This window comes from Pangasianodon hypophthalmus, chromosome 17 (assembly GCF_027358585.1).
Source record: "Pangasianodon hypophthalmus isolate fPanHyp1 chromosome 17, fPanHyp1.pri, whole genome shotgun sequence".
Taxonomy (NCBI): domain Eukaryota; kingdom Metazoa; phylum Chordata; class Actinopteri; order Siluriformes; family Pangasiidae; genus Pangasianodon; species Pangasianodon hypophthalmus.
In genome coordinates, this window is record NC_069726.1 from 2441784 (window position 1) to 2455553 (window position 13770).

At 38.4% G+C, this 13770-nt stretch overlaps 1 protein-coding gene across 4 annotated transcripts in view; it reads right to left on the minus strand.

The window, feature by feature from the left end:
- Nucleotides 1-13770, minus strand: part of kirrel3a (kirre like nephrin family adhesion molecule 3a) — a 125291-nt gene that overhangs the window by 18045 nt on the left and 93476 nt on the right. For all 4 annotated transcript variants that reach the window (XM_026943998.3, XM_026944000.3, XM_026943997.3 and 1 more), the window contains exons 6-9: nucleotides 9588-9693; nucleotides 3477-3625; nucleotides 3263-3390; nucleotides 2777-2903 (exon numbers count right to left, since the gene is read on the minus strand). In XM_026943998.3, the coding sequence (XP_026799799.1) occupies nucleotides 2777-2903; nucleotides 3263-3390; nucleotides 3477-3625; nucleotides 9588-9693 (510 nt within the window). The remainder of the gene's footprint in view (nucleotides 1-2776; nucleotides 2904-3262; nucleotides 3391-3476; nucleotides 3626-9587; nucleotides 9694-13770) is intronic.

The following is a 13770-nucleotide window of genomic DNA, read 5'->3' on the forward strand; positions in this document are numbered from 1 at the left end:
ATCATAGAAGGACATGCTGTTTTTTTATCCATTTATAGTTACATTTAATGTTATGGCAACAAGTTATAAATAGTAAATGTAAATAACATGTAAATAAGTTACAGCATCGCAGCTTGTCATGTTACTGTGAAACCACAACATGTAAACTCCTCTGTTCTGACTAGTTTCACGTTAGCTGGCACTGGAGACTCCTTCCAAAAATGTTCTTCACCAAATGAAAACTTCACCATTTCAACGATTAGTTTTTTTTAAAATTATTATCTGTTTGTGTGGCGTGTCCGGCGTACAACCCCCTGTGAATGAGCTGTTACTATAGAAACAGGCCTTAAAAATCATGTGTTAAGGTTATAATTTCAAATCCCAGGACAAACAGAGAGCCAATGTTGGGTCACTCTGGATTTAAAAAAAAAAAGTCTCCCAAATGAATAAAAATGTAAATTCAGAGCTTTGCCTCTGCCTAAGTCATTATGCACCTCCAAGATCAGCAGATTTTCCATTTTAATTGGATTAAAATCTTGGGATACACACTCATGTTCACGCCGGTGAGCTCCCACAGAGGCCTGCTCTGTTCTCTTGCAGAAAAAGTGTGAAACAAATGTTCTTCCTCCTCCCCTTCTTAATTACACACGGCTGCAAAGACGGTAGGGAGGCATGAGATAGCGTCGTGGCCCTTTTCAGCAGCGGCGCTGCGTTTCGATTGACTCCGCCTTGGGGAGCCGAACAAAATCAGACAGGGGGATCGGCACCGTAAACGAGTACTATAATTAGACGGCTTTATCTCGTGGCCTCAGCCTGGGAGCTGCTCCCGAACATTGGAGGATAGAGAGAGAGAGAGAGAGAGAGAGAGAGAGAGAGAACTCGAGGGAGGGATGGAGGATGTGGAGATTTATGGCTTGTGAATAGGAAGCAGGAAGTCATCTCTCGCCCATACACACTGGGAGACAGAATAATAACAATATGTCCTTTTATTTACATAATGCCCTTCTCATACAAAGAAAGGAAGGAAAAAAGAAAGCCAGGAGTAAGGGAGAGTAGAATCCAGATTCCCGAATCCAAAGCGTGTGTTTTGACCCGATGCTAATCACATGCTGATGCTAATTCTGTCTGAGTCAGCAGTGTTTCCCTTCATGCTAGGGGTTAACAGCTAAAACACTGCAATTGATCTGTTGCTGCACTTCAATTTGTTCTTTCAGTTCTGTAATATCGCACTCATCACACACACAAACACCCACACACACTGATTATTAACAATCTGTCTCGCTAATATAGCCACATTACAAAATCTAAAGTGGCTATTTTTGAGAATTGCTCTTAATTACATGTTTTTTTGCATGCAGAAAGTCTACATGGCGATTTAAACATTTCCAAGCCCAACATAGCATAATGATTCAGGTCAAATATTTAAGGAAAGTATTCCTTTTCTGAAAGAACTGAACGCGTTTCGACCTAGCCAGGTCCTCAAACACTATGCAGGGAATAGAAACCAGATAAAGAATTCATAAAGCATTAAAACGACTTATTGCCTTGCTGAGGAAAGGGCCAGGTTATTGCAGGAGCTCAAGGGCGCTGGGCCCTCCATCAAAATCAAAACGATCCGAGCTCACGCCACAAGCCTTTTCCATCAGACTGAATAAGCATAGCCATATCTGACGCTAAAACCTGCCCTTTAGTAAAGCATGAACAAAACACAGGGCTTTTTTCTGCACCCGGGTGCCTTGGTGGAATTTCTGACACGATCACGCACACCAACCCAGGGATTATACGTCCACATCTGTGAAACAAAGTCCCGAATAGCCGGAATAATCGATACTTTAAGATCAATTACATCGTTCTCGAGGCACGTTGCTCAACTCCATAAGAATTTTGCTTATCATTTATTGATTACTTCAAAGCAACGGTGGAATTCAGAGCAGATTCGAGCGCTCGGAGTGGTTTTGGCCGCCAGGCTTTCATAAAGTGCAAGCAGCAGTACTGGCTAAAGAAATCGCACTTCAAAGTCTCATATAGAAACATTTTGTATACTACACTGTCTTAATTTCCTGGAAGATGTCATTACATTTGTTATTGTGTAATGTACTTTTTAAAAATGCATTGCTATCTAACAAAGAAAAAACTTACAGCATAATCGTAATGGTGAAGTAAAGAGAGATGTTTACGTAGCATTTACAGAAGGGGTCTCTAATGTCAGTGCAAGTTTTCCACCATGAGAAAGTCTTCAGGACAGAACAGTTAACGCTTTGTGTTTCCTTGATAACAAAACAATTTGCGTTTTTTTGGAGTATTAACTTGATGGAGATTTTTGGATTATTAAAAAGATGGAGAAAACAGAAAATAACATGTTTCACAGATGTTCCACAACATTAAGATAAGATAAGATAAGATAAACTTTATTGATAGTTAAAACTATAACTATATATACACCCTTAGGAATAATAAAAGAAATAAAATTATATAAAATTTATAAAATGTCACAACATTAATCGATCTGTGACAAATAAAAAAATTAGAATTGTATTGCCGTGGTATAAGAGGAATAAAACACTTCGGGGCGTTGTACTACAGAAATGATAATGTATTAGAACGAGCGTATTCATATAAACCTGCACTACTGTCGGAGCTGCTGTTCTAGAAAACTAATCAACACCAGAATTCAGAACACAGTGGTATAAATGAATTTAAACATCAGTGCCAGTATAACTGCTGGATGTTACAGTTTATTTTACGGATTGCATCATCTTCTTTCCTGAGCCCTCAGAGAGAGTTTACGTATATTTACCGTTGACGGTAAGAGTCACCACCTTCTCCCCGACTCCGACTCGAGGAACCACGGCCCGGCAGACATATTTCCCAGCATCCTCCTGTTTCACGGCCCTCAAGGTCAGCGTGTTCTCGTTGCTAAGCACCTGAAAGGAAAGCAGACTGCGTAAACTTTAACACTGTCACTTTAACACATTTCGCTCGCACGCTGTCTCTGTCTTACTTCATTAGGAATAAAAATGGGCAGATGCTCCGAGTTCTCTAAATAGAACGTGCGAGATGAGATCTGCTAACATACGGCACACATGCTGCTGAATCTGTGATTGGAAGGAGTAAGTGATTATGCTGAACATGTTGGGAAGGGGATGGATTGCACATATGTGATTGCACATATATCTAAACTTGTTAATTACCATTTTAAGAAGAGTTATGGAACCTATTTATAACAGTGCTAAAGTTTAATGAAGTTTAATTGTTTCATTATGTTGAGATGGAGTAAGCATACCACGCCGTGGCCACGTTTCATCCACACGATGGTGAGCGAGGGATTTCCCATCCAGGCGCAGTTAAAGACGGCGTCCGAGCCCAAATCCACCTGCAGGGACTGAGGTTCGGCTGCGAGGCGGGGTCCGACTGCACACGTTACAGCAGCGAATATCATAAATCTCAAAGTTATATGCGTCTATTTGACAGAGTGGTACAGGAAAAGTGTAACTCACAGTAGACGTCGACGTTGCGGCTGATGTTGGTGCTTCCGAGCGCGTTGGTGACCTCACAGGAAACCGGCTCGGTGAAGAACGAGTGATCCACAGCCACCTCGTACGTCTCTCCCACTGCATCCCGGATCACAGTGCCGCCTTTAGCCCATCTATTGTGAGACCAAAAAACTCTTAAGAACACATCAAAGATGCTCCCTTTTTTCCCGCAGCCAAATCACTGCGCTTGTCTTTTATTCGCAAGCTCCTGTGAAGATCTGAAAGCGACGTGTCTAATGTAGGTATTTTCACAGTTTTTTCCCCCATTTGCGCCTTTTCGTTTTCTTCCCGTCAACAAAACATGATAGAATAATGGAGCAGCCATTATGAGATTCTTGTGCACTGTCACCGCTATTCACATGCCCTTTAATGGAATATTGAAAAAAAAAGACCTTGGCCAAGCTGGAGCTCAGTTTAAAAGGAACGGAACGAAAGCACGGCAGATGGACAGCCATTTGTGTTTTTGAAGGCAAAACCAAATGTGTTCATAAGATGAAATAAATCAAGTGGGATTTCAGTGATTTTTTGTGCACTTGATATGCAAAGGCCTCTTTTTTGAATGTAAAAAATGTTTCAACTGTAAAAGGAAAATGAGATTTCATTTCATATTAGGCTCGATGAAGAATGTCTAATGTTTCATATTAGATAAAATAAGATGTTAGAGTGACATGACTGTCTAGCAGATGGCTCAATCATGAGTTTGAATCCCAACAAAAATGAGAGACTATAGGCTGAATTGAAATCTGAGACTTAAGTTCAAAAGTTACATTCAATATTTTTACGTTGGGAAAGTTTTCTTGTATTCGGCTTATGCAGACACACAACTTTTCTGGCCGACCCATTTAGATGCACATGCAGTCCACGTCTCTGAGGTTGCCTGATTTTCCTTGTGTAGGAGTATTTGGAGTTGTATCTAGACTGCCACCTTTAATGCACTTTCCTTTAAGTCTGAACAAAAAATGGGGGATAGAAAATGCGGACTGAAATGCAGACTGCATGTCCATTTTTGTTCACGTGCAATACGATGTAACGTACATGAATGGAACAATTAAAAAAATACAGTTTATACAATTTAGAGTTATAACCTAATATACAATTTAGAAGGCAAAATATTGAAAATATAGTAAGGATGATCATCATGAAAAGGGCGCTAGTAGTGATAATCATTCTAATTACGCTATCACATGCAACTGTATCAATTTTTTTTTAATTTCCCCCCATTTTTCTCCCAAATTTGGTCACCTGCCAATTCTCTCCCCAATCATACTGCAGCCAAAAGCTGAGAAGAGTCTGGTGAATCCAGCCAACTGCATCTTTTCAAACTGCTGCTCATGCTGCACCACAGGGCAGTGTAACACACTCAGTGGAAAGTGCTTTCTGCCCTCTTCTGCATACATGAGCTCACAGACGCCCATGATTGGTTGGTGTTGCTGTGATTGACAGGGGGAGAGAGAGTAATGCCATCCCAGTTGGTCAGTTTTGCTGTCTTGGCTCCACGGATGGCTGTGGCATTGTCAGGATGCGAATTTGCGATTCTGCAACGATACGGTGAACACATTTCCACTTACCAACACATGTTCCACCCACATTAATCGGTGGTGAGACTATAAAATAGCACTTGATGCAGCACATTCTATTTTTTGCATGATGAACTAGAGCTCGTAGCTAATATTTTGTTTCTCTGTGACAAAAAAATAAAGAAAAAAAATCACTTTCTATAGATGGGTGGTTGTGTCGCTTAGGATTAAATGTAAAACGTGAAAAACACCTCCATTGTGACAGCAGATTCAGCCCTCAACCTCGCGGAGTGATATCAGGAAGACCTGGAAAATGAGCTGGCAATCGACGATGACTAAACTGAAAGGGAATTGGGAACATTCCCACAGCCACAGATTTGCATATACATTAAGCATTACCATTGAGAGTGAATGAAAACGAAGATCAGACGTGGATTACGACCTTCATTTTAAGATCAAAGGAGTGACGATGTTGGTTTGTTTTCTTCAGATCTTCTTAGCAAAATTCAATTTCCTCACAAGCTGTTTAGTTTATTACTGTAAACCTTTTCTAACAGTGCTAACAAAAAAAAATGTCAGAAACAGATTACATGCGTCTTTGACATTTTAAATGCACTGCTGCTTTTCGTTTAATCAAATCGGTCTCGGTGTTACAGCACTGTTACAGAACACGCTTCCTGACAGATGAATAGGTCTCTCAAATTCCACCAAAGTACAAACTACATATGTACGCTACGTTTCGCCGTCTGCTAAAGCAACAGGCGTCATGCTGTGAAGAGGCGCGCTGAGTAAACACAGCTTCATTGTCTAAAAGATACCGTCTATCTGCAAACCTCCAAACTAGACGAGTGCAGAGGAGAGGAAATCAGAGGAAATCATTGTGCTCTGTAAGAGACTGAGGCCCCCCGTCGCTTTTTTCTGCAATGGGAAAGAAACATGCCGGGTGGCACATGCTATCTCCCAGAGGCTCCACATGCCAGAATAAGCCCTCAGACGTGGCAAGGCGACACGAGACACGGTGAGGCGAGGTGAGGCGAGGCGAGGCGAGGCGAGGCCCACCCATGACACCTGTTAAACCCTATTCGTGTCAGGCTTTGACTTTTTTCCCATTAAATGCTTCTGAGGTGACAGAAGATGAATCAAGAGACGACAAGTTTCACCTCGCAACAGATTCTGTTGAGGAAAAAAACAAATAAAAGCCTGGAGAGATGTGAAACAAGCCTCATTTACACGTTTACATCACACTGTGCTCAGCAAGAAGCAAAAAAATGCACTTAGTCCTAATGACACAAACCATAAAAAATACACTTATAAAAAGGTAACAGCATTGATGAAAATATAAAACTGAAACCTGATGGCCGGCATCAAAGATGGAGGAACAGATGCAGCCTTTTTCCTTGTTTTTTTTGTATTTATTTTATTTATTCTTTCTTTTTTTTTAATGAAACAGAGATGTACAACCTTTAATTTAAAAATGTTTTTTATGGTTAAAATATATTTTATATTCAACAGAGAATTAAATCAGACACATAATGTGATAGAAAGTTTGTTTTTCTTTTGTAAACTATTGTTTAATATTTTTTAAATATTTTTAATTGCTGCTTTAATATTTCAAACAAATATATATATTTTATTTGAATAGAAATTTTTATTAGTTTTTATTCAATACATTAATTTTTTTTATTATCATATTGCTTATTAAATAATAATATTTTAATAGGACTTATTTAATAATATAATATAGATTAATATTTTGACCCAAACAGAATTAGTATTGTATTGTGTAAGGTGAGTGAGTATTGTAATATTTTTTAAAGTATTGTTGTAATATTTTAATTGAATATTTCAATTTAATTGCTATTTTTGTTTTTGCATTCTTATTTCTTTTATTATTTATTCTTTAATTATTTATTAATAACAGAGCTTTAATATATTATATGTAATAATACAGTATACTATTTGACTCAAACGGAACAAAGTTTCACTCGCTCTTTCCCCTCGTGGCTCGTTTGGATCTCCGATCGTCTGATCCTCTCCATTTGCTTCGGATTCTACCTTTTGTTCCTGTGTATTGAATCCGGACGCATTGTTAGGAGAGAGCTTTCATTTTTGTGCTATGATTGAGACCAAGGTTAAACCTTTGAGACTCGACTTTCTGTGCTGGAGAGAAAGAAATTCTGAGCACTTCATCCCAATTTCACACACAGCTGAGCGGCCTGTCTGTCTGTCTCTGTCTGTCTCTCCGTCTGTCTCTCTGTCTGTCTCCCTGTCTGTGGCTGTGAGACTAATGCAAACTTCTTCCACTGGAACTGAATCCATTTCCTTTCTCATCACTAAAACCTCATGCAAACCTGAGCATCAAGCATCAAGCATAAAGCGCTGTAAGCAAACTGCATTGTTTCCTATAATCACGCTAACGCATCGCTAATCTCCATAAACACCGAGTTTTGTTCTGACGTGTTTCACATACGAGAGGCGTGATGATGCAGGACGCTGAGCCTCGCACCGCAATTCAAACCAATTCAAATATTTATGTAAGCAAAAACGTGCATGAATATCTCATTGGGTAGCGAATGAAATCCTTCCTCCTTCCTTGTTTTTGCTTTTCCGCTCTCTGATCCCTTTTGAAATGTGCACATGATGTCCCAGAAGCGGTTCTCCCGCCATCAATAATTTATATCGTCTCTCTGCCGTAATTAAACAGAGGAAGTCAGTTTATTATATTATTAAAGCTGTGTTTAAGCAGGATGTGAATTATTCTCGGGCGAGGGAGTTGAATGAGCGATACATGATGTTACATCTATTCTGTGCTACACAACACAACAAGTCATTCATTCATTCATTCATTCATCCAGTTTATAGTTATTTATACATCAGATGGATTTATCTTTAAAAAAAGAGAGAAAGGGTTTTTTTAGTCCCCTTTGACCACACCATAAACCCCCTCTTCAGCAACCATAACTCACTTTACAGATTACACTGGGGAAAAAAGTGCAAGTATAATGTGATATCGTTTATTGAACGCTGAACTCACTGAACTGCGTTACCCCATCCTAAAAAAAAAGAGTAGAAGAGAAACAAGTAGAAGTCAATACCAACATTGTTGACTGGGATGCTTCTGTAATTTGTATGGCTGAAATACTGCCTTAAAATATATTTCAAACAGGAAGGAAGCTACTGAAGAAAAACTATTTCAGACATTTGACCTTGCTGTGACCTTCACCCTGTTTGGACCAATTTCAAAATCTAATCAGTTCATCTGTTAGTTACAATGATGATTCCAAATAAATCATATGAACATTCAACCACTCGTTCTTAAGATATCGCTGTAACAACAGACACTCAGAGAGACGCACAGACAACCCAAAGTGTGCAAAGAGCTATTTTTCTCTCAATGTATTATAAAAAGTTAGCAGGAGTGAGATGTGTGGGCTGATGAGGAACAACGCTAGTGTGTAAACTCAAAAATCATCGCCTCAAGAGCGGGGGTCTATACACGAGTGGGCTAATGCTAAACTAAAGAGCTCTATAAACAAAAAGATAAGGCAAAAAAGTGGGAAGGAAACAAGGCTCAGGAATGCATGAGTAAAGTCTAGGAGACTTTGTGACAAAACAAAGGAACAGGAGGAGATAAAAATGACAAATGAATTAAAGGCAAAACTAAGAACAGGTGGCCACATTAGGAAACAGACCAATGATAGACCAAGGACAGGGGCGGAGACAGGACCAGAAAGCAAAACAAAAGCATGTTTAAAAATACGTTTACATGCAGCAAGATTGATGTGAAGGGTATGTGATGGCTGGGTAGGTTGTGTTCTTTATCCAGAAACTTCCACAACTTGTGTGTATAGTGCTAGTTTATTTCCTCGGCCTCTGCTCATCTCACTTTTATGCAGCTTCTCAGAAAAACATATGAGATTGACATGGATTTTATGAGGACGCCCTTACAAAAAACCCCAAGGCTAAATGAGGTTCCATGAGGTTGTGTTATTTTAGCTTTTGTCGATTGCCGTTTATCGACATACACATGAGAATACAAAGAAAATCAGTGTTTTTATGAAACTTTTGCAAATCCAGCATAAATTTTTAGCTAGGTTTGGCTTACGCAAACATTTACGCACAACTCTACACAAAGATTCGTGAATGAGGCCCAGTGTTAGTTCAGGAAAACTATATAAGGTAGAATTTTTAGATGAATTCAAAATTTCATGATTTGAAGTTTTCCCAGGCTGCCACTTGTGTAGCTCTAAACACATTTGACAGCTTTACGTTTAATTTAGCTACACTAGCCTTGTACATCAAGTTTAAAACTAATGATGTTGACCTCGTGCCAAAAAATGTCTTCGTTTGGGGTAAGAGTAAAATTATGTATTTAATTTTAAGTCATGAGTAACAATGGTTATTAATTCATGTACAAACTTTCCAACATGTTCACTGTCGGGTTTGCTCAAACCTGGTATTGTAATTCAGGTCTAGTAACATGTTCAGAGCTGCCTGGCCACAAAACCACGGACAAAAAAATGGCGAAACCATTAGAAGATGTTCGGTTCTCTCTCACCTGTACTGAGTGACAGGCGGATTGGCCTTGGCCGAGCAGTGAAACTTGACCGGATTTCCTTCCAGAATCGGCTGCGGCTCCACAGAGAGGTTCACCAGAGGAAGATCTGCAAGAGATGGAGGAAGAAGTCAGCCTTAAACACACACACACACACACACACACACACAGTGAGCCCAACACTGCAAGGTGGTTCTCGCTAATGAAACATTAATCAGAAACGTTCTTCATAGATAACCGAACAAACCCAAAACTAATGATGCAAAACAAAAACAAAAAAAAAAAATTGGAATGCTTGATAAAAAGGCTCGATAATAAATTTTCCATTTAATGCGAGCGACTTTGCATTATGATTACTGTGACTTGTGGCTCGCCTGCTAATTGCTGAATTAGAATTTAAAACATTTTTTAAAAAAGTGCTCATGATTAAAGAGAGTGCTTGCTGAAAGTTACACAGTGATTATGCAAACGCCGTCCACATTTCTCGTGAAGCCAGGAAGACTTGAGCAGCCAGGCTTTTTAATTGATGGGTTTTTTCTTTCATTCGCTTTCGGGGACAAATAAAGCAGACAATACACTAATTACAGTCAGTTTGGACATGGATTGTCTACAAATGAGATATGTAGCGCTCATATCGAATATCTTATACCAGAAGTGTTATAATGCACCTGAGTAAGCTCATAAGCTCATTACCAAAGCCCTTGTGGGTAGAATTTCCCAGATCTAACTAATCATTTAATTCCTAGCCCCTTTCTGAGTTAACATGGAGGTGTACGAACAGTGAAAATACAACCAGAGTTTTTTATGACCACTAGTTTAATAAAGCTAAAAGTCACAGCTGGTCACTGACTACTGCATGCGGCGTGAAAAGAAGTCAAGCTGATCTTAAACGTAGAGAAAAATGACACTGAAGCATTCTAATAAATGATTAGAAATATGAATAAAATGGAATATATTGCACCCATGGCTAACACAATAATGGCATCAAAAGTCCGTTAGCAAGAACTGTTTGGAAACTGGAACATATAAAGAATAAATCACTCCATGTCATGCTGTTATAGGAAAATAATCAGCGGCCTGTTGGTGTGATGAAGCGGAAGTTGATTATTTTCCAATAACAGAACATTCTGAAGTGTTTTGTTCCTCTTATATCACAGCAACTTGCTAACAATTACATTTTTTTACATTAAAGACTGAAATATTATAAAAAAACATTTAACATTTAATGCTAGTTCCTGTTCTCGCTTATGTTAGAGCGACCATATGAACAGTCATTCCCTCAACAGCCTCTTCTGAAGTTAATAAGATAAATCTATTAGAAGCAGCTTGTCATGTTATGAAGAAACGTAAAACGTAATCTCCTCTGTCAATTTAAGCCAAGTTACTTTTTGCATTTGTTTTTGCTACAGATTTAAAGAAAATAATGCTGTATTTAAAAGGGGGCCATCGGAGATGCTTCTCTAAAAGAGCATGAACTTATCATTTGGACTTAAAGGAAACTGAAGGAAGCTATTTGGCATTTCTTGTCTGTAGGCATTTTCAAAAAAAAAGAAAGGGAAAATATTGATTGGTGAGAAATGAATGAGATGAAACACACACTTTACAGTGTACAAACATGCTCATGGCAGGGGAGGCTTTTAAAGTGACCTCCAACTGGAAGACAATCATTTTCAGGTGAATAAGAATCTTGAAATTGATTAAAACTTGTTTTTTTCCTCCTTTTGCTGCAGTTGTCTCAACTAGAAAATACTCCTGGAGATACAAGACATAAGAGAAAAAAAAAGAAAAAGAGAGTGTCAACTGTACCATGAAGATTCTTTAATGATTGAAGAAAATTAATATGTTGCGTAATTTACGTCTTCAACCAACGCTATCCGGGTAAATACAGAAAAGAAGCTCTTACAAACACAAATATTCTTGAGCGAGCTTAATATTTTGATAAGGATATTTTTCTTTCTATTAGCATGTTCTGTTTAGATTTCGACCTCACAACTAGCGTATATGTAGCTGTGTTGTAAGCTTGCCATCCTCCTATTGGTGGATTTTAGATGAGCGCCATAGCAGCGCTTACACGCTGAGATTTTAATCTAAAATTTCAGACACTTTGCTGTCAACTGTCTAAACGAAATCTCATGTTGCGATCTGCGTTGTAAGACCGCTGACCTCAAGTCACGACCAAAGAATTCTTCCACTGTTTATTTGTGATTTTTTATTTGTGATTTTTTTATCTGTGTTTTTTTGTCTGTGGTAGCAAAATCAGGCCAAAAATCGCTCAGCATGATGTGAATTTGGTTTCGGAGGCATTTACACTCAGTGACTGACACGCAATGAACACCTTCTTTTAATTTCCACCTACGAATAGAGGTAAAAATATAACATGTCTCTTCAAATTCTAACGAACGACGTCTCCAACATCTGATTGCTGCACTCCGATCTTGTTTAGGCATTTTTCCTGAAAGCGAGGCGTACACATCCCTCATCTCTGGAAGGTCCAAATGTGATTGAAAACAGCAGCCTATAAAAACACTGGCCACCCGCGAGCTTCGAGTCCTCATTAACAATCGAGTCACGTCAGAGAGAAAACACGTTTGGACCTGAGACAGATGTTTCATTCATAATGCCTTATAGTGACTGCTGAGTAACAGAGCGCACAAATACCGATGGGGTTTGAGGAAAATAAAATAAAATACATTAAAACCAACAGTTCATTAATAAATAAAACCTAGTAATTATTCACAAACTGCTGTAGTGTAAGAGGAATAAAACACCTCAGGATGTGCTGTTCACTTAAAGTCAGGGTGCTAACACTATCTCTGCTTCATCACACCACCCTGTCATTGATTATTTTCCTATAATAGCACAACATGGAGTGTTTTATTCCTTATATATTTTAGGTTCACACATAAAATTGACAAACAGTTCAGAATAAATCAGAACAATTCTTGCTAATGGACTTTTCACCCCTACTGTGTAAAATACTGGTACATTTGGAATTCCAACATCACTCCTTTTTTTTAACTTTTTTTCCTTCAAATTTCTAAGTGTATGATGGCATTTATCTAATAAATAATTGCAAATGGATTTGATCTTAAAATTCTGTATTGAATCTTTTTACAGGATTTTTCGTTTTTTTTCTCCTTTTCAGGGTTCAATAATTAAGTATTTTAGACATTAAATAAAAGCATCATTAAAACATGCACTTTTGTCTCAGTTTTAATTTAATACAACGTGACAGTGTTGATGGAAGTTTCTTAGCAAATACATTAAAAATGTATTGTCGAAAGAATTTGATATTTTTGTCATATCGTCCAACCCTTGCTCTTCATTCTGGGCTAAGTTTAATAAATGAAAAAGTGCTGCAGAAAGAAAATGAGAAAAATACAAAAACATTATGCTGCCATAATAAAAATGCTGTGATAAAATTCCTGGGTGATTTATAAGAAATCAGAAGCACCTCTGCCATCCAAAAACACAACAGAAACATATTTTCAAACTAAACTGCTGCAAAATTCAGCATTAACATCTGTTCTTAAAAGTTTGCATCAGGCTTTAATTACGCGAAATGACAGAGGAACATGTCCGAAGTTGTTCTACAGTAAGGTCTCGTGAAGGAGGAGGCTATTTTTTGCGTAAGGAGCTCTGGAGGGAACTGGGTAGTGCATTTCTGTGAGTTTAATAAATCACCTCTTGTCACTTTTTCCCTTGAAACAGAATCAGAGCGTCCTCAGAGATGAGAAAGCTCACATCCATGTTAGACGCCTGCTTCACATCTGCATTATTAATTATTCCTCAATGGAGCGTATTGTTTTTTTTTTTTTTTTTTTTTCTAGCTGCTCTTATTTACAGTGTAATTATGGAAGAGGCGCTGGGAATCGAACGCACCCGTGACCCCGGTGATGAAGAGACGGGACGGAGGGAATGAAACAACTCCACCAGGGCAGAGTTAGCAGAATTAGCAGAGTGGCTGGATGATATAACCGTGATCTTTGTTGGTCTGTACCAGACACCATTTTAGATTTTAAACCTAAAGCCCTAATGGTGAATGACCAGGCTGGTTTGGCTGGTGCTTCATTTTATTTTAACCTTTTTTTATTTTATTTTTTTATAACATCACCTTGTTGCTTGCTCTAATGCAGTGATTTTAGTTTTTGGGAATTCATTCAGGATTTGTGAAACATTTTGGATA